Source organism: Varroa jacobsoni, unplaced genomic scaffold (assembly GCF_002532875.2).
Source record: "Varroa jacobsoni isolate VJ856 unplaced genomic scaffold, vjacob_1.0 contig01620, whole genome shotgun sequence".
Classification (NCBI taxonomy): domain Eukaryota; kingdom Metazoa; phylum Arthropoda; class Arachnida; order Mesostigmata; family Varroidae; genus Varroa; species Varroa jacobsoni.
The window spans coordinates 14,697-34,920 of NW_019214664.1; the positions used below are offsets into that span (position 1 = coordinate 14,697).

At 36.9% G+C, this 20,224-nt stretch overlaps 2 protein-coding genes and 1 long non-coding RNA gene across 11 annotated transcripts; 1 reads left to right on the forward strand and 2 right to left on the reverse strand.

Moving 5' to 3' along the window:
- Positions 1–1,566: 1,566 nt before the first annotated feature.
- LOC111272121 (uncharacterized) lies at positions 1,567–6,200 on the reverse strand. Of its 2 annotated transcripts, none has more exons than XR_015315608.1 (4): positions 6,111–6,200; positions 5,659–5,760; positions 4,202–4,424; positions 1,567–2,707 (listed from the first exon to the last, which is right to left on the reverse strand). It is a non-coding gene; the product is annotated as an uncharacterized LOC111272121 (long non-coding RNA). The 2 variants fall into 2 exon arrangements; XR_015315609.1 differs by having other exon boundaries at positions 5,650–5,760.
- On the forward strand, positions 2,626–15,521 carry LOC111272117 (cytochrome P450 2J6). Of its 7 annotated transcripts, none has more exons than XM_022853357.2 (11): positions 2,626–2,730; positions 6,535–6,645; positions 8,606–8,866; positions 10,266–10,393; positions 10,674–10,780; positions 11,217–11,384; positions 11,906–12,039; positions 12,391–12,500; positions 13,093–13,345; positions 13,715–13,911; positions 14,407–15,521. In XM_022853357.2, exons 3-11 carry the CDS (start codon positions 8,685–8,687, stop codon positions 14,589–14,591), a joined length of 1,464 nt encoding a protein of 487 aa, XP_022709092.1. In that variant the 5' UTR covers positions 2,626–2,730; positions 6,535–6,645; positions 8,606–8,684; the 3' UTR covers positions 14,592–15,521. The 7 variants fall into 7 exon arrangements, with proteins under 7 accessions (XP_022709092.1, XP_022709094.1, XP_022709093.1 ...); XM_022853359.1 differs by lacking the exon at positions 2,626–2,730 and adding an exon at positions 5,815–5,833; XM_022853358.2 differs by lacking the exon at positions 2,626–2,730 and adding an exon at positions 5,872–5,967.
- Positions 15,522–18,554: 3,033 nt separating this feature from the next.
- Positions 18,555–20,168, reverse strand: l(1)10Bb (BUD31-like protein). 2 transcript variants are annotated; one of them, XM_022853366.2, is made up of 3 exons: positions 20,034–20,168; positions 19,182–19,373; positions 18,555–18,926 (listed from the first exon to the last, which is right to left on the reverse strand). In XM_022853366.2, the coding sequence occupies exons 2-3, from the start codon at positions 19,352–19,354 to the stop codon at positions 18,665–18,667; spliced, it is 435 nt and encodes a 144-aa protein (XP_022709101.1). In that variant the 5' UTR covers positions 19,355–19,373; positions 20,034–20,168; the 3' UTR covers positions 18,555–18,664. The 2 variants fall into 2 exon arrangements, with proteins under 2 accessions (XP_022709101.1, XP_022709100.1); XM_022853365.2 differs by having other exon boundaries at positions 19,182–19,361; positions 20,034–20,161.
- Positions 20,169–20,224: the final 56 nt, after the last annotated feature.

Here is a 20,224-nt window from a genome sequence, read left to right on the forward strand (position 1 = left end):
TCGCTTAAAAACAGTGTATTTGGTAATAATACTTATTAGTTATTTGGTAATCGCAGATTTTTACAGATAGGTATTTTCGTACTTTACTGGACGAATTTGTATCGATATAGAAAATTTCTTCCGAAAATAAGCATCTACCAACTAAGTTATTGAAATTTTATGCTATTTCCTTTCTACCAGTACAATTGCGAAGTAGTTTAACGAATTCATCTTAGAAACCTTAGATTTCATTTAGTGTCTCTTAATAGGAAACATTAAACTTGGCTTGCCGTATTAGTTTACGGCAATTAAATTGTTCAGAGACACAGGAAAGTCAGCACGTCCTCACGATCTCGATGTTCATGTAACATGCGTCGACTCATCTTGAAGGTAAAACGCAACCTGAGGTTGGATTGTTGCAATCATATAATCTCTATAGCACTCAATAGCTATATGCGTTTCAAAGAAGTTTTTTGGTACTGCACTGACCGACCGCTCAAAAGGAACAGTTTATCTCAGTAATAGATTTTTTTCGCCCATGAGTTTCGGGTGACTGCAACATGGATATTGATTGATTGATTGCAAGTCATATTCGCTAGATGAGGCCCGTATGCTATGCGAAAATCTGTTGCAGAACAACATGATTTACACTATCCTCATTAAATCACAAGCATAGTATAACGTAAGTTGATGGCTATATGGTGATGTAATAGTATTAAAAGAAGATCCGGGTTTGTTTAAAGTATGAAGAAAAAAACTTGAGTATTAACGATGGCCAGTAGTCTCGGCGGAAGCAAGTTCAATTGTCGGGACTGAACCTTACATTTGGCACACACGAAATAGACTTTGCCCTAGTGGGTCCATCAAATGTAATCGAATATACGCAAACCTGATTCAAAAAACGTATATACTTTTCTATGCCACATTTTTCTTATTTGTTTTATCTTAAGTGTTAGCACTTCCAAGCAGCACATATGTGGCTAAACAGACTTAAATAAATGTCTTACGCCACTAACGCAGCGGACTTTCAATGATTGTATTATTTAGATTGTCTACAGGAATAACATTTAGCGAACTGACCTAGAAAAGAACTGGAAAGGAATTGCGTATTATTAAAGATGTCCCTAGTCCAAGGCCAGATATCGTATCACATTCATAAACTCGTAAACTAGTCGCTGGCGTAGTTTCTGTGTGATGGTAGGTTAACTGAAACTCTATATTTGTGTTAATTGTATGTATTTTAAAAATCTTTTTTTTTTTTTCATACCTGCTTACCTTTTTGACTTAGGATCAGTCGTTACCGAAAGCGCTCCACTGGATCATGACACCAAATTCAACAAAAACTATACAGCAAACATGTTTCATACAATACATCTACTTCAAGTGGAAAATAATCAGGCAGTTCGCGGATGATGAATAGATTAATGATATTGAAAATAAACATTCAAATATTTGCTTAGATACCATTTGCATCGTTTTTTTTCTCAACAAATACGAAATTGGTCCATTAACCAGCCCCCTTAGAACCTCTTTGAAAATAACTTACTACGTAAATATTGAGTGTACAATATAAATCGAACAGAAATATCCACAAAATATTGTTCCACGTACTTTTATTAATAAGAAAATGGAATAAATATTTGGGTGCGTATATTCTGTAGCGTTTCTAATGCTGTGTGTAGGTTTCTACGCGGTCAAGACTGCTATACGTGACTTGTAATATAATTATATGTCCTTTCCTGTAGCGCGATAAAACAAGTCATGTAATAACTTGTTACTTTATGAATAATCTGAGTATCAAATGACTAAAGAGGTGCTAGTTTATATTTATTTTCGTAAAAAGCTTTTACGCATGGTTAATTCAACAGTATTAAACTTTGCGTATATTTATCTTTCAAAAGGAGCGTATGTAAGCGCCGTTTGTTTCGTGCGAAAAGCAACCTCCGACGTATCTGAAGACTAATTGATTCACCATAGCATACACTTGGGCTATTGTTCGGCGAACTGGATGAAGAAATGCGACCTAAAGCGCCAGCTGCAGACACGTCATTATGTGCGAATCTGTAATTCACCTGTGTGAACCTAAATCTTTCGATCCTCGACCGATTGCTCCTCTGGAGATCGATATACCGGCTGGCGAAGGGGTTCGAATATCGATGGGCGGCAGCTGAGTATAGAAAACAACAGAGCCGAAAAAAGTAAGCGAGATACTTTTTCTCTACTGTAGTTGTGTCCAGAGGTAACAATTTTATCTTTTTATCTTTTTGTTGTCTACATTAGCATATTGTACTCTGTGAACTGCTTGTAAGCGTTCCGCGTTTCTCAAAATGGCATGAAGTTCTGTAAGGACTATGGTTAATTTGGTATGTCAAGGCTGCTCGTTAAAACACTTAAGCTAGAATTTATGGTTCCTGTGTCCGCACTAAAGAAACTTCTTTGTAATAGCTTAAGTCCAAAGGCTTACCTGCGATTTGCCCTTCAGCATTTTCGCTGGTTGCTATCGATTACAGATACATATTGAGGTAAGTTCTCTTTCACATCGTATATGGACAAGGCGACTGCGAATGATTTATAGGTTATTTGGTTTGCAGTAATGCGACTGTGTGTTATTGGCAACTTATCCACTGCGTAGTACGTGCTGCACTATTGGCCAGTGAACGGTCTCCTGTTATATCTTCCATACAAATATGTTTTGTTGACAGTTGGAGAAGTATCTGAAATACTATTCCTACAGATGTTTGAAATATGGGAGTAAGTATGTTTAGAATATAATAATGTGCACGGATCTTAATATGCATGGCCACCGTGATTTAGTGTTGTTTTCTCTGAGTTTTTAAGTTAATTAAAAAAAAAAACGCAAAAACTAAATCCAATGGAAGTCGACTTGAAGTTTTCCTTAAACTTAAGTGTACAGCATAATCTATCTTAATTAAATTCACTTTAACATATTATAAAAACGTAAAATTATTCTCATCTGAGAACTATATTGACTTATTTTACCTTATACTACCGGGTGGTATCGACATACCTGTTTATCTGAAATACAACAACGTCTAAATAGTATAAGAGCTCTCCCCTATTCGGTTATAGCGTGGCTCGATTGTTTTCAAGCATTCGACAACACCACAGAAATACCACAGCCAAAATGTAAGAAAATAAGTAATACTATTGATTTAATAATATGCTTATTATATGATGAAGTCAATAACTTTGGCCTGCGAAGCAGAGCATTCGCTATAGGCATTTGAAATAATATGATGATTTTTTTCTGTTTTTAACGTGCACACATTTCTACAGTGTTACTAAAACAATCTGAATCATTTAGTGGCGATAGTTCTCTTCTAGTAATATTAATTCTCTAGTGGCTATACATACAAACGCTCATTGTGTTTAATAAGTAGTACATGCCGTAGAATTTGCGCAGGGTATAAGGGACGTCTATTCTGAGTCTGCTCAATTTCTTACGCCGAAATCAAAGTTGACCTCCTTGAAACTTGACGCGGTCGACGGGATTGATCAAAAGTCGCCAATTATATCCAAATGTATCATAGATTTTAACATCGTCGCCATCTTTTACTCATTGAATATGTTGCTGTGTTGCGTAATAGACATGAGGAAATCATGGCTGCGAGCGGCTAAGTATTATCTATTCAAGGAAATAGGTAAACTCTGAAACATTGATATGGTTCGACAATGTATCAACCCGAATACTGAGGGCTGTTAGTTCGTGGCGCCACGATCCAAAATCACAGATACTTCGAGCCATTTTTAAGCGCAATCCCACGGCATTCCTTTTTATTTTACGAACTCTTCAGCCTCATCGTCGTCGGCCACGCCATCACTGGATCGCATATGCAACACAAAGCAACATAAATTTAAACAGACATATGTGTACTCTGCGTGTCGGGCATGAAGGACGGAGTAGAACATACTCTTCTTCACTGTCAGGTACTTAAAGCGGTCAGAGACAAGCAGGTACACAGAAGGGTCGTAGCAAAGGGCAGTACTAAGGAAATGGTGGATATGATGACAAAAGACAGGACGAACTGGGCCAAAGTTACGGCTTTCTTTGACGATGTTATGAAAAGAAAGGAACAACTAGAAAGGACGAGACGTAAGAGAATAGCAGAAGGGCAGGCCCGAAACAATCATGGGACCGACGCAGTACAATTGGAATTAACGGGAGAACAGGGAGCACGGTTCCCCTTGAGACCTAGAGTACCTGGTCAAGAGGAAAGCCAGAACGGAGGATGGACTGGAACGGTTCAAAGGGAAGGATGATGAAATGACCGTTCCTGCAAGTCATGGTTTCGAAGTAATATCAAACATATCCCGAACCATGATCCAAGCTGATAAGGAGGTCCAGGGTTTAGTGGGTGAGAGTCCCGCAGTACTGGACGAAACACAATTCAGTGCCTGGCCTGCATAATGCATCTGCCCTTAACCTTAAAAAAAAAAGACAAAACAAATAGGTTTGTTTTTTTTTTAAGCATGTGTGGAATACTCGCGGTATCATTTCTTATCAGTTTCGTGAGCTCTGTGTAACAACTTCCTTAATTATTCGGTAACTAATGTTATATTGGGAACGCCATATATTAACATACAAAAGCATGCTGTTTCCAGTAAATCGGTGGCCGGCATTGAATATCTGATTCACACAAACATAATGTTGTGAAAACGCAAAATTAATATTGACTGCTTATTCTTATTAGAGTCCAAATAGTTGTTAGATTTTGTTCGGTCAGAACGATTCCTGTCAAGTTTCTAATGGCTTTCTGAGAGTTCACGCAGGTGAGGTTTTAAGACTTAAATTTAGGGAACTTACACCGCCATTCCGAAGTAATAATCAGGAAAACATATCTCAAATGTTAGAGAAAATCTCTAGGGTAGTTCAACCCTCGTATTTAACCTAACGAGACAAATCTGGCTGAATGGAAGACAGCAGGCAAGATCCACCCATTGTACAATTCGCTGTGGAATTCTATCGTTACATCTTATTTCTCTTAGCTTTTTGCGTTAGTTTTATGTTTGATTTTTTTTTTCAAATAAGCGTACTTTATCAACGCTGGAAAGAAAGTACAATTTTAAAAAGTGTGCACCATTCTCCCGGAGCCTTGTCATTTGTCTGATGAAAAGCGCCTGTTTCAAGTTTCGTGCTAAGGCTGTAAATGTGTGTGTGTGATACAGCATAATCCGCTAGTACTCTGGTAGCATTTTGGGTTGTTCGTCATGAACTACTGTCGTTAATCATGTGCTCTGTAACGGTAATGACCCTTCAAGCCAATGCCATTATTATTGTCAGGCGTATGACGGGTCCAGAGCAAGTCTAGAACGTTTTGTAGAGCTCTTCTATTGTGTTTTGTTTTAATTAGAACAGTTGGACGAATAATAGATTTTTTTCTTAAAACATATTTGTGATCATTTTATGACTGTAGCTTAACAGAACTTGTTGAATCGATTCGAACAGAAAAGGAAAAGATATATTAACAACTATAATGATCATATAGAAAAAAATCAATTACTTTCAAGTCATTCGCAGACCTACACATTTCTCATAGCCCAAGAGATTCTGTTCACACTACTGCATGCACGGAAACAACTATTCATGAAACAATGCCCCGTGCGTATTCAAACTCACAATAAAATAGACAGACTATAGCTAGAACATACGTAGATTACCATCAAGTCCTTGGCCGCCAGGTGACACGGCCGCATCAGGCAAACACTCGCGGCCTCCTTTTAGAAGAAAAGGCAAAGCCATTGCAGGTTTCGCTTAGTAACCTATAAGAAGCAAAGTAAGGCCATATTATGAAGAGCACCAGCTTTGAGACTTAGCGAATTCATCTGTATGCGTGTAAGCCAGTTGAACACAAGGTCCTCTCCTCCACTATTCTGTTATGGACGAATTTATTTATGACAGCGCCTCACTACATTTATTTTGTTTGAACGAAACACAGGGGAACAAACGCATGCGCGGCAGACGTTGAGGTACACAGTACTTAAGCATTTTCAATCACATCATTTGAAATCGGACCAATTATCAGAATGCTGACTGCCTGTCAAGCAAAACAGAAGCGATGAAAATATCTTATGATCGCCACAGCTAACGTTTTCTTTCTATTTTAACTTACATGCATTGTATGCAGACATCTATGCCGTCTTTTGGCTTTTAACAAATTGCACTGGTAGACACGGGAGTCGCCTTTTGCCGTCGTCCGTTCCGTGTAGTTTCACCATTTTGAGCCGCTCCATTGACGTTGTGTCTGCCTTGATAAGGTGTTGGCCATTTGACAGGAGAAACTCGTCTTTGTTAGGGGCGCTGTACGCAGGCAGCCTTAAGCAAAAGTCGCCGAGATGTTAATATTACTAAAATAGTGGCAAAGTGTCGTAATACGTGCACAGACTACTAGAAAACCGCAACTTCCCTATGAACGCATGTACCGTAGTTTGGGTAAAAAAGCTGCATGTATAAAAACTGGAAAAAATAGTTCAAGGCGGTAGTGGAAGCAGTGGTAAATTGTTTCTAGATTTTATATAAGTACGGCTTGATTACAGATTTACTTCCGGACTATGCAATCACTTGATTGACTTACTGACACGGTGCTGTTGTCAAAATCGAATGGTGACTAATTAGAATATAATTCTTCTAGGAACTTTCGATCATCGGTAAGTGACTGACGTTAGCCTGTATCTTTTTAATAATGTTTTAATGATGATAATTATAGCGTTTACAATAAGCTATATATGAAGAATAAATAACATGCATGAAAATAGTGCACACAAAACGCAAAGTTGTTCGGATGAAATCTATTAGGTTGTTTATCGGGGATTATATTTCGTTACCAAAATTGTGATAGTTTCTTTTAGTTTACATGTGAACATTCAAACGTACACTTAAAAGCTATTGGATAAATATTTTACAGTCAATTAATGATACTAAGCATATCTTTTAGACTCCATATTCAGTTAAGCATTGCTGCAATAGACAACTGATGGCCTCCTTCTAACAGCACAAAAAAACTATGTTTTTGTACTTCAGTTTTGTACCAAAATAAACAGTGATGTCCGGCAATCGAGAGGGGTAGACGCAACTAGGGTTAAAGTTATAGAACTCATACAAATGGGCCCTATTTAGGATAATGAATATTATTCATAAATCAGTTTAAACGTGCGCTTTCAAATGATTGACCGAACCAATTGATCTAATTGCCTTTGAGCGAAAATATTTCATATAATCTAAGTGTCTAAAAAGAAACATAGTTTATTGGAGCTTGGGCGTCACCAAACTTATTCGAAAATCTTCATTTATTTGCTTGTATTTAATCTGTAGTATGGATATTATCTAACGCGATTGAGTTATTTACTATAATGGACTTATATAACTTATTTACTATAACGGACTTACAGGACGCTACTTGAGCTTGAAAATGTTTTTTGTGATAGAGTTAAAAAATATTTAGACTTGGGTTGCTCATTGTCGTCGGTATATTAACATCGACTGTCTATGAAAATTTGCCAATACAATATGTTTACTCAGCTAGAATTTAACCTTGGGCAGTGTTCTTAAATGACGCCACTATGGTAACGATTGCTTCAATTTAATTACATTAATTTTTGTATTTTCATGATACATCGAATCCATTTAACGGCTTTTCGTCGTGAGACATTTTCACTTAAACACTTGGCGTACATTCAATACGCATATGGATAAGTACTTACAATGTTGTACCTTTATAGTTTAAATAGTTAGTTGATTAGAAGCGTCTGAAAGCGCTTTCTTTGATAACGTAAAACGCGTGCTAGTTCGCGTCATCCAGACAAAAAAAAATGCATCTGAGATCAATTCTTACCTGGCAAGCAACCATATCATTTACCTTCTGTTATCAAAATATAATTGTGCGGCCTTGAAACTGGTTAATTTCACCAAGGTGTTGTTTGACAAACAAATAATTTGACAAACATTTTTACTAAAAACCTTTTGGGCAAAATACGCTGCAGAGCCACCTGCTCATAGAAGCACTTTAGTAACTAGACAGGGGCAAATTATCTGACTAGCAACAGTGGAAATGGAATCATACAGGGCGTGTGGACTTTTTTGAAAGTCTTTCATAACTTTCGTAAGCTTTTCAGACAGTCCGCGCTATCGGCACGAGAATATTTTTGGCTGTTGGTTCTCAATCAAGACCACTTAAGATAGCCTGTCACGCGATAATGAAAAATCAAACAAAGCAAATTGACGCTCCACTTTCTAGAATCTCTTTTTGTAATACCTCTGTTGGTTATAGGCCTTATGCCCTACCCAGGTACAACTTCAGCGGTACTAGTTATTTTGCTGATACCTTCATATTTTGAGTGCAACATTTACGTTCTGTCTCATAGAGAGTAATCATTCAGCCAAGCTGTGTACATTCACTTCTGTTGAAATGTCTTGTTGATCAACTTAGTCCTGCTTTAGCAGCTACTTAATTACTTGCTATGATATTCAATTGAATTTAGTTAATGAACATTTAACAGTATTTCAGCTTTGCGACGCCTTACTAATTTTGCTATCCTAGTAAGAGAGCTTTTACTTGAAGGGTAGTGGTAACTGGTTAAAGTATTGATTTATATTCGTATGTGCTTTAAGGAATCAATTTCTAATGCGCAAACACTTGGCCTATGTAAGAATGGATAACCTCTTGTAGAGGCATCTAGAAAGAATCGCGATGTTCGAGTTAGTACTCTTCCTGTCGGTCCTGCTCGGGATCTATGTGTACCGTCGATTCTTTACCCGACTTCCACCAGGTCCTATTTGCTGGTATCCGTTTGTCGGCTATTTGCCCTTCCTAACCAAAGACCCGCCCAGGCATCTGGATGAACTTCGTCGAAAATATGGATCCATTTTCGGGTGAGTGATTGCGCAGTATATCAGATAGGAGAGTTCACAGTTGTTCTTAGATATGGCTGAAGAACTTCGTAGCTTGAAAGGCACTTCCTATTCGTGTCAAACCTAATAATTTTGGCATCGCAACGTCTCCATTAGGGATTATCGAGGCACTTCAACCATGAAAACTCAGAATGCGCGCAAGTTTGCGTAGACGGGTATGTTTTGCGGTCCTTTCTAATATAGATCGATAATTTGTGATTTGAGGTTTAGACGCAAACGCAGATCAAAACACTGGGAAGGTAAATTCGGTAAACATGATCTGGTCTTGAGATGATAAACATCATATTACATACACACTATTCATGTTTTAGTCTGTAAGTAATTAAAAGTTTGCTTACACAGAACAGGTCCGACTTAAAAACAAAACGAATGAGACTCATGTATTTTCCATAATAAATTTCAGAGTTAGAACCGGTTCATATACTCTTGTTCCCTGTAGCAAATGCCGTATACAGCTGGTTCTACCTGATTCTACAGTGACAAAAACCCCGAATTCAGCTAAGTTGGTTGACTTTAAAGAAACCGCCAAATTTATTTACTGTACTAATGTACATTCGCCTCCTAAAGATGCAAAAATATTCGCTCTAGACAACTTATTTGTAAGAATCTCTTTACCCTTATATAGTGCACGTATATAGATAGGTGCATGCCAGATGTTGTTACAAGTATTAGTATATGCAAAGGTGACTTGTGTCCCAAGTTTGCCTAAGAAAATACACTATTTATTTTTACTCTTTGTCTTAAAACCAGACCTATGCATTGAAAAGAGCTTTCCGATTTCTAAAAATGCTACCTACTTGTATTTTTTTTGGTACGGAACGTCATCATGCTGTCCGATGCCAGAGGACTACAAATAAATCTGCGCTGTGCTGCAATCCTTCTATGCCACAGTCTAAAAATAGTGCTTACTTTTTGTGGATACCAATCCCTGTTTTTAGATCAGTAGTTACAGGGAGCGCGGTTTGGACTTTTAGTGGGCGTGAATCCCACGATACCACGGAAATATTTTACACGTGAAACTTGGTTTATGTGGCATGTAATCTTTGAGCTGTTGGTGAAAAATATTACATGCCATAAAAAATATACTTGTTTTTCTCTAGTCCATGACTCACTTTTGAGGTTTCTCTACAATATTGGTAACAAACATATAATATTTATTATTAAGAAGTATTATTTGTGTAGCCCACATTCGGTTCGAGCAGGCAGATCAGCTTATCTCATCTCAAATCCAAAGTGGGGCGGGTTTCATATGATTTTCCCTAGACCCTATTAGTGGTAACGTACGGGTGTTAGCACAGCAAACACCTGCTGCATACAGAAGAGCTAAAAAGAATGTTTTCTTTAAATCCCCAATGAACAGACTATACTTCGGCTCGCGTTACGTTGTCTGCTTGGCCGACTTCCAGACGATGAAAGAAGTGTTTAATAAAGACGTCGCCCTTGAACGCCCCCCCGAAATACCGTTTGCCATTTACCAGGAGTCTATGAGTAAGTGCCACTATGGAATTCGTTGTGTCACATTTATAATGATCAATATTAAAGACGTGTATATTGTTCGGCAAAGTTAGTAATCTGTTTCAACATTTGTAGGTACGGCTTTAAGTTTTATTCGGCAGTGTTATCTAATTGGCAATGATTGGCCGAAGCACTGAAATTACTTAATTGCTATAAAAAAAAAAGAGTTAAATGCATTATTCACTATCATTTAGGTCACATAAAGGACTAGATTTATATATATATATATATATATTCAATTTCTGCTCTCCAGATCTGATGACAATGAATGGACCTTTTTGGCAGGAACAAAGGCGGTATGCTCTTCAGCTCTTTAAGAGTTTTGCTTTCACTGAAAAAACACTCGAACATCATATTCAGGTATATATCAATACATATATACATATGTAGCAGAGGCTGTGCGTATTCGGAAAAAGACGCGCAGTGAATCGTAGTTTAGCACCAATTACAAAAATAATATGTTCGGTAAAAAAAAATAAAAATACAATTCGAATTATATTTTTTTTGTTATATGGACATAGATTGAATCTCAAAATAAATATCGTCAAGACAGGTAAATATATCGATCCCCTTAAAGGAGCTTACCGCAGAAAAACTTTATAAAGAAAGACATCAAGTAACGACGTCGTGCATCTTTATAGCAACTGCGATGAGCTATTAGCCTCTTCATCAAAAATAGATGTACTTTATAATGGGGAACTTTGTTGCATCTATTAAAAGGCTCAGATGCATTCATCGTTAATCTATTTAAGATTCGCTTTCATGTTTGGTGCTCTCTTTTGAATATGCTGCTCAGCTGGAGGTTTCACATCTTCTTATGGAGATCGACAAACATCTGAACACGCCGTTTGAACCGACAATTTTGCTAATTCCGTCAATGTCAAATATCATCTCTTCACTGACCTTTGGCAAGCGTTTTGAATATGACGATCCGGACCGAATAATGCTCGATAATCTTATTATGGTAATATTATTTGAACTCATCCTACAACTAATAAAAATAGATTACCACATGCGCATTGTTCAATTAATCACCAATTAATAAGTTGCTCAAAGCCTACTTAAGATTAAAATATTGGACTGTGCAACTAACATATTGATAATAGTTTTTAATGTAAAGAGCGATAAATTATTGAGAAACTGTATATATATAATGTGGATCCTAATTATGTGGAACACTGCTACGAAAGAAAATAAAAGTTTAAAGCACGGTACTGCATTATGAGGTCTCGTCTTATAATCCGAAATTTGTCTCATTATGACGTTATAATAAGTGGCGTGTTCGCCTGCCAAACTTGAGGGACACGTGATAGTGGCGAAACCGAACGTAGACACAGTTCGTTTTGTGTTGGAAGTTAACCATCCGACGGCAGTACCGGACGTAAAGCTCGAACCATAGACATAGTTAAATTTTGATAACACAGTAATTCACTTTAACAAATTCGCATCAGAACATGATTACTCATGATTACCTACAATTTTCAGGAGATTCCCCGTCGTGCTGGACAGGTAACTTACATTCACTACATGCCGTGGCTAAAAAAGATTGCCCTCTGGCTAAAGTGGGGGTCATGCAACAAACTTCGCGAAGCTCTTATTCAACGAGAGGCTTTCTGCGAGTGAGTCTTTTTTAGACATATGATGGATTTGCATTTCACTCCCCTTTTTGCGAAAATAAAGGCGTTATTGAACTTAATTTAATTCAGTTTTTTTCTGATTCTTAAGAAGTAACGCAACAAACAACGTCAAAAATTACTTCTAAATATAAAAATAATAACTTTTGCTAGAAGATGTATGACAAAGAAGTACACATTTATGTGGTTCCAGGCCTGATCGTGGATAAATAGGAGAGACTCCACTGACCCAAAGGATTTTTAATATATATTATACAAATATATTATCTATAAGTGAAGTTATTAGAATAGAGAACGTATTGAGGATCGACTCATCTTATTATTTCCGTATTTCAGGAAACGAGTCAAAGAGCATGAGGAAACCTTTAAAGATAACATGTTTCGAGATTACATTGATTATTTCCTGCATGAGATGAAGAACGAAACGAAGGGACCATCCTTCAGAAGTGAGTGTTCTAATCTATGTCTCAAAGATTTACCTTGCAGCGTAGTCTAATGGACTGTGTGGGCGACCCCGGTGATCATCGATTGAGGTGTGCACTTATTTAACCTTCAATATAAGCCTAGTTTTTCCAAGAAGTGAAAGCATAAATTTTTATCATAGTATACACATCTTCCAGACCACCCGCGCTAAACTAGGCCAACAGATTTTTTATCTCAAAAGTTTCATACAGATGGAACATACGAAAGCACTTCTTGGACGCTATCTAGACTTTGGTGGAGCTCCAGGCCAATTCGAGTTACTACTCCTTCAATTGACTACTTCAATTACAACGGCGATATTTGTCTCCCATCGTAGTTTCTCACTAGACGACATGAGAAATTAAGTTGTTTTAAATCTGATTCGAAAGATCCAGCAAAAAGGGGTCTATTTTGCATATACACTGATCTGTATAAATGCAATTTTGGGGGTTGCAAAATAAGAGTTCGTCTTTTCCTAGAACTGAAACACTTTCTGCACCCGTGCCCACAAATTAGACAATGTGAACTGTTCGTTTTGTGAACTGATTTGATATTTGTTTTGTTTTTCAATCCTAGGAAATGTCTTGATTGGAAATGTAGCCTCATTCTTCGGCGCGGGTTCAGAGACAGTTCGAACAACCATTGACTGGCTCCTTTTAGTCTGTGCAGCGCATCCTGATATCCGAGTAAAAGTCCAAGCAGAGATCGATCAAGTGATTGGCGATCGTAAGCCAACGTGGGACGACAATCGAAGCATGCCTTACACAATGGCCGTTATTTGGGAACTCTTCCGTTGGAAGCCTATCAATCCAATCAATATTCTACGCAAGTAAGCATGCGCGATAATTTTAGCAAGTTTTAGTAGACTAGCTAACCCACATTGCACCGATAGCCATTTAATATATACACAAATTATCTGTGAGAATCTTAGCTAAATCATGAAAATATAGTTGTTACAATGGCAACAAAAATTTACCAGTGTTATACCGATATAATAGAAGTTCGAATCAACAAAATCATATTCAGTATCACCAGTTCATTCGATACCATATCTACGCAAGATTCATTACTGACGGCACGATTAAAATGAACCTTCAAAAAGTTTGTCGAATGGAATATATTGATCATGCCACGTGTGAATAAAGATCAAACTTTCTCATTTTGTACTAGGATTTATTCTAGCATTTCATTCCGGCAGGTCGACGGAGGAAACCTATGTCAAAGGTTACCGCATTCCCAAGGGATCGATTGTGATCTCATGCATTTGGTCTATTCACAACGACAAGAACTTTTGGGATCAACCTGATGAATACCGTCCCGAACGCTTTCTCAAAAGATCCGAGAGCGGCGAACTGAAAGTTCATAAACCTGAGCATCTCGTCCCGTTTTCTTACGGTAAGAAATATATATGTATAGGTTGAGTTCTTATATGTATACGTACTTTTTTTAAATCATTAGAAAATGGTAACTACAGCTACTACTTGTAGATCGATTGATATCGTATATCACTGGTATTAGTAGAACGACTTATTTTTGCCGTTGCATCGTATCGCGACACACGTGTATCGCAAACGTAGTCTTCGAATTTTTCTTTTGGATGCCCGCTTAATTGCTCCAAAACTTACGATGAGCATCTTGCGTAAGATAATCTATGCAGAGGTGTTTCTATGTTTTTATATATATAATAGGTATCATATCTAGAATAGCTTAACCCTTTTGAAAGTAGTTTTCACTGAATTTTCATCTCTATGGTACTTCCAGTGAATATAGTTAGCTTTTATAGAATGGATAGTATGATGCTGTTACTGTTGAAAATACTGATACATTAATGATTGATAGCTATCTAATTCCTAACATTCTATGGCTTTTCTTCCGGGTTTGCCAACCTAGGCAAGCGCGCGTGTCCAGGTGAAGTTATCGCTAAAATGGAAGTGTTTATCTATTTCGTATCAATCCTTCAAAAATTTCATGTCTACCCACCGCCCGGAAAAAAGGTTTCGTTTGCCGAAGTGGTAGGCGTCTCCTTGCGACCGGTTTCGCAAAGTATTCTCTTCCAAAGAAGGGTCACGCAATAATGGCAAGATTCGTTACTATCCACTCTGCTCCTCTGACAACAATAGTAATGACATTTCTGTGAAAAACTACTACCAAACGATGCATAGTATATAACGTAGCTCTAAAGAGCTACATTATATGCTATACAAACAGAATAGTATTTAAATAAATAATATTTAGTACATTGACATTTTAAAGAGTACAGTGTTGACACGTAAAAACATAATAGGTTAATTTGAGTTCGACCTTTTTTGACAGTAACTTTCAGTGAACTTCCTTCTCCGTACGTCCCTTAGTAAATACTTATAAACATAGCAAACTGTATCTTCCAATGGATGTTGAGAGAAGAATTTAAAAAAAAAACTGAGGCAAACGATGGCAAATGCAGGATTATATCTTGACGAGATTCACAAAAAGTGAATCGGCAAAATAAAAGTTGCTACCTAAAACTTCAGAAACTGGTTGACAGATATACACTTCATAAAACTATATTAATTAACATGACTCACGTTCGCATGATAAAGAAAAAGGAGACGTGGAATAAAGCTGTTATGTGACAAGAAACATATACAGATAGATTCTATACTTCTTTGTCTAAGCGATATGTAATGGTTGAAAACAGTGTAGGATCGATTACCCGATTTATATATATATATATATATATAAATTGGAGCCTCAATGCTGGTGAGGAAAGGTCTATATGGCAAACAAACGCAGCCAAATCTTAGCCCAAAGGAAACTTAAACCAGGAGTTTTTCTGTATATCTACTACACTGTACTTCAGAACTTCTTACGGCCACATCTATGCTATGATCCTCCGTTTACAGTTTAGGAAACAACTGTCTTTATATCACTACATTAGTTTTAGTATAGCCAAATTCGTGGTTCTCGCAAAGAAATACCTACTTTTTTTCTTAATAAAGATATACCCATGACATTAAATTCACTCATTCGCTGAGGTTTCGTCTTTTACTGTAGTGCGTATTTACAAGTTTTCGCTAGTTAGAGCGGACTCACTTGCCTCTTTCCTATTTATAATAGTTTTACGCTCGTATAAAATGCCACTTAATCCAGTCATTCTCAAAAGCTACACTATTGCGTTTTACAGCAAACAGTTAGGTGTTATATAGTACATTATGAGGCTTCTGAGGTTTTTCATACCTAAGCATTTATTCTTAACTACTAAAAGATTAAGCCATTATCGTATGCACTGTCACCGTCTTTTTAGACACGTATCTCTTATACATTTAATCGAATCGATTACTAAAAAACTATCCCGTTAAAATTTAAGAAGTTCCCTTGGATATTTGCGAGTTGACCGATACTGTATCTTCACCAACAACACGGCTTCATAATGCTGTAACGACTCACTAGTATCTGCACAAATGCGTCATTTTATAGAGCACGTCGTTCTTGTAAACCAACAGCGATGAAAAACCTAGCATTTAATATATTATAAGTGGTGCGCCATAGCAAGATCGAAAATGTTTTATGGTTCTATAGGCTTAACGTGCCTTTCGTCGTCTTTGGCTTCTAACAATATTGCCGTTTCCTTAATATGATTCTTTTGCAAATACTATTTTCATTGGCACTAATATTTCACCAAAAGGCACCTTGCTTAATAAATAGAACGTTTCAATGTGGATATTCCATTCCTATTTTTCTAGTTTCTCTAATTTGGCCACATACACGAAGATCATTTGGCATCCACCCTATTTATTTAGGATATTTTAAGCTAGCGGACAGGTAAATATACAGAATCCTAAAAGCTGTCAGTGTCAGTATTATTCTTATCTTGGTTTAAACGATGTCAAACAATCTTCGCTCCATTGTATCTCCCTCTGTGTGTGCGGTAGTTAAAAAGAACCATTCAAATGCAGGTACCAGTTGTTGCTAGCTAGTAATAGTTTTTGCTCGTCATTGGATAAAATCAACGAAATCTTGAAATTATGATAACTCGTAAGGGAGATCAATAAACTTCATTGGTATTTCTTACCAAACTTGTATTATATATTGTACCCGCTGTAATGTTCTGGTGAGAGGAAGAATCACAGTGAAATGACTATAGTACGCCGAGTGGAAGCTTATTCATTCTGTAGCTATAACCCGGAAATTATGATAACTCGAAAGAACCTTTTAACAATTAGTGAAATGGCAAATTAGGTCACTTCCTTCAATCAATTACCTATTTAAATTCTATATCTGTCCAGGTAACAAAATGGTCTAATCCGAGCTGCCAGTTATTCATCTAATAAAAGGGCTCAGAAGGTTATTGGAAACGACTCTGCTGGGCTCACATTTCCAATTACATTTTCTATATTAATTCGATTACTTCGTCGCGTTCAAGACAACGCGTGAACACCGTACATATCGAATGTTCGTCCAGCTGGTTAATGCACTGACTACAAGACCCAAAACGACCTAAGGGTTCTTATTTGTACACATTTTGTTCCATTTTATTTTCATGGTGCGGCCCGTGCTTAATATTGTATAGTTCATGAATTCTATAGCTTTTAGAAAAAGCTTTAGTTGGCACAATAATGATTTTGCTATATATAGTAGAAATATGTGTACGATATATTTCCTCTTTGACTAATAGATAATTATTTCACAATGGTAGACACGCGTCTTCTTTGAAGCAATATTAAATTAACAACTTACTCACAAGGCTGTTGATTGTCGTCTATTTTATAATAATTAAGTTAAAAAGACTTTAGAACCATTTCATAAGTGATTGACTTCGAAATAAATCAGGATCGCACAGGAGTTCTATGATATGTACAATAAACGAAATCAAGCGAGCTGTAGCAGGGATCTGTACAACAATATAATTTTTTTTTATTGGTGGCGAGTTCGTGCTTAATTAGCTGATAGGGCCTTTATCTGTTCCGAATCGGTGAAAAATGTAATAGAGATATTCTAGAAGACAGCAAGCAACGGTAACAAATAAATTACTGTTGATACCATTATGCTCAATATCCAAGTTTGGTAGAGCTATAAATAATATATTATGTTTGTTGTTTTCAACATGTAATTAAGAAGTTTTTCTAACGCTATAGCAGATAAAAACAAGCGGAACGTGAAAAGAAAACGGCCTTAACAATAAGTTTTATTAAAAGACGCTAAAATCGATCCGCTCTTCCTATTTTCTGAAATACAAAAGATTAAGTCGGAGAAAGGTCTCCAAGTTTTTTGATGGAGCTGTTCCGATAAAGGTGAATTTAAACTGATCACGGGACACTGCGAATAGGCTCAGTAATAATGGCGCTGACGTCAAAATGTATTTATACCGCTTTTAAAATGGTGATTAAGTTCCTGCCAAAGATAGGAACATAATCAGCACTTTAGGAGAGTCTGTCGCGAAAGCTCCAATCGAGCTTCGGGGCCGGTTTCCAGGCGCGTATTATCGCGACTAAGCAAATTTGTTGTTTTTCTCTGAATTTTACAAATAAGAGCTTTTCGCACAATGTGGTTATTCCTTCACTATGAATACACATCCTCAGCTTAGACCTGTTGTTCAAGGTTGTCGCCTAGTGATTGACAGTGCATTGGTACGCGAACTGGAGGACCTAAAAGCGACTGCAGTGACGCATCGCATCATTGCGCTAAATTATTTCATCAGACTAGCACACTAAACGTCAAAGGATGTTTTTTGTGTGCAGCTTACCATTCATAACTTAAACCAAATATGAATACTTAGTCCAACTTTTTCAAATTCTAATTTCGCAAAATAAAGTCCACATGATCTGTACTCATGAGAAAGATGAGTTCTTTTGTTTAGTCTAATAGGAATAATAACATTTTCGTAAAAAAGCTTTCCACAAAACAAAAAGTATTGAAATAATCGGAGCTTTGATTCTTACGCGACGTTTAAGGAAAAACAAGAAAAAGGCTAACAACGAAAAATACGTAGGATTCGTAAAATTTATAGATTTAAAATAAGTGAAATAGTAATTTTTTAAATATTACTAGGTAAGACGCTATTTATATATTATATACAGGTGTAATATATATTTATTGTTTAGTGCTTGTTTTTTTTTAATATTTCAGTGCACATTTTACAAATAGGTTACAGATCGCAGCCATATACAGCTCAGCCAGAACATCCACGGCATCCACAATGGACACACTCCACAATTTTTCCATCTTCGAGTTTGTTCTTCGGCACCCGGCAAATACAGTTTGTGCCGAAATTTGTATCACGCGTCTGAATGCAACGAAGGCAGCAGAGGTTTTCATAGCCCTGCTTCTTCCATTTAGCCATAAGGTTCTTGTCGGCTATGTTCTCTTTCACACAATACTCAAGGAGTTCCTTTGAGATAGCTTTACGCTTATGGAAAAGATCGAAAATGTACCTAAAAGACAAAATATTCAGTGCGTAATATAAAGGTTTTTAGAGCATGAGGATGTGAAAAGAATATAGGCTAAATATAATTATCCTAAACCTAATAAAAAATTGAATCCTAAACTTAATAAAAAATAGCTACTTGGAGACTGTGATTCCTCAACTTTTTTATACAGTCATAAATGGTTGTCTATATAAATTTTAACTAACCATAACGATAATTGCTGAGACCATTACGCTGTTTGCCTGAACCCTTTTAACTCACCTCGATCGTTGGTGATGTATCTTGAAGATAGACCAAAGACTTTCGACCCTTCGTTTACCTTCGTGGGATTCGGTCTCTGCTTCGCGCATTTTAGCATCGAGTTCTTCTAGGGTTGGTTCGATCAGTTCCCAGCCGTCGGGAGGAGGTTTCCGTGTACGACGGACTTTTCCCATTTTTGTTCTAATTTGACCACTTGCCGAAGTAAAGTAAGATATCTTATTTCTTTAATGTTATTTCTAGGTAACTAGGTAACTTATTGCCAAAACAATAGATCGATAAAAACTTGGAATTCAATGTTTTAAAGTCAATACATTTTTACTGCTTGTTTCAGACCATACACAAAAGTATCATAAAAATAATAACGTTTCATAATGAACTAAGTGATTCGCTAAGAGGTTGTGAATGATCGAAATGTGTAAAGTTAACTGTGAGGGGATAAATTAACAATTTCCTTAATTAAATGCCATATCGTATCACTTCACTCTGTAAACACAAATAGCACGTTTGCAAGGAGAATCCCTAGCTGAGTTCCTAAGTTATATGCGTCACACAAACACAAGTAAGGAATTGCTCTCTATGAATCACCAATTATTTATCGAAAACCAATGTCGATGCGGATCTATTAGTTATATGTTGAGCAAGAAGTTGTAATCGAATTGACTAGTCCAAACGCTATTGCTTCGAAATCTTAAACGAAACTTCCACATTTTTATTCCCTCTGACCTAATATGGGAAAAAACGGATGGGAACCAAAAACTTATTCGCGGTCATTAGACACGCTGTTGTTAATTACTTCGCTATCGCTTATTCCGTCTTGACATAAATAGTTGCACGATCTTGTACTCTACTCACCTTGGATGTGCAAGTCTATTATAGATCAAGTCGTTCGATTCCAACACAAAGTTCAGTTTGAAATGGCGCTGATCATTGCTGTATGTACCTTCTTTAAGACAAGCTGCTTTATTCCGTACCGCAGCAAACAATGTTTTGACCAAGCCAACAATATAGAATACGCTCAAACTTCAGCGCATGTCTGGTGTCTC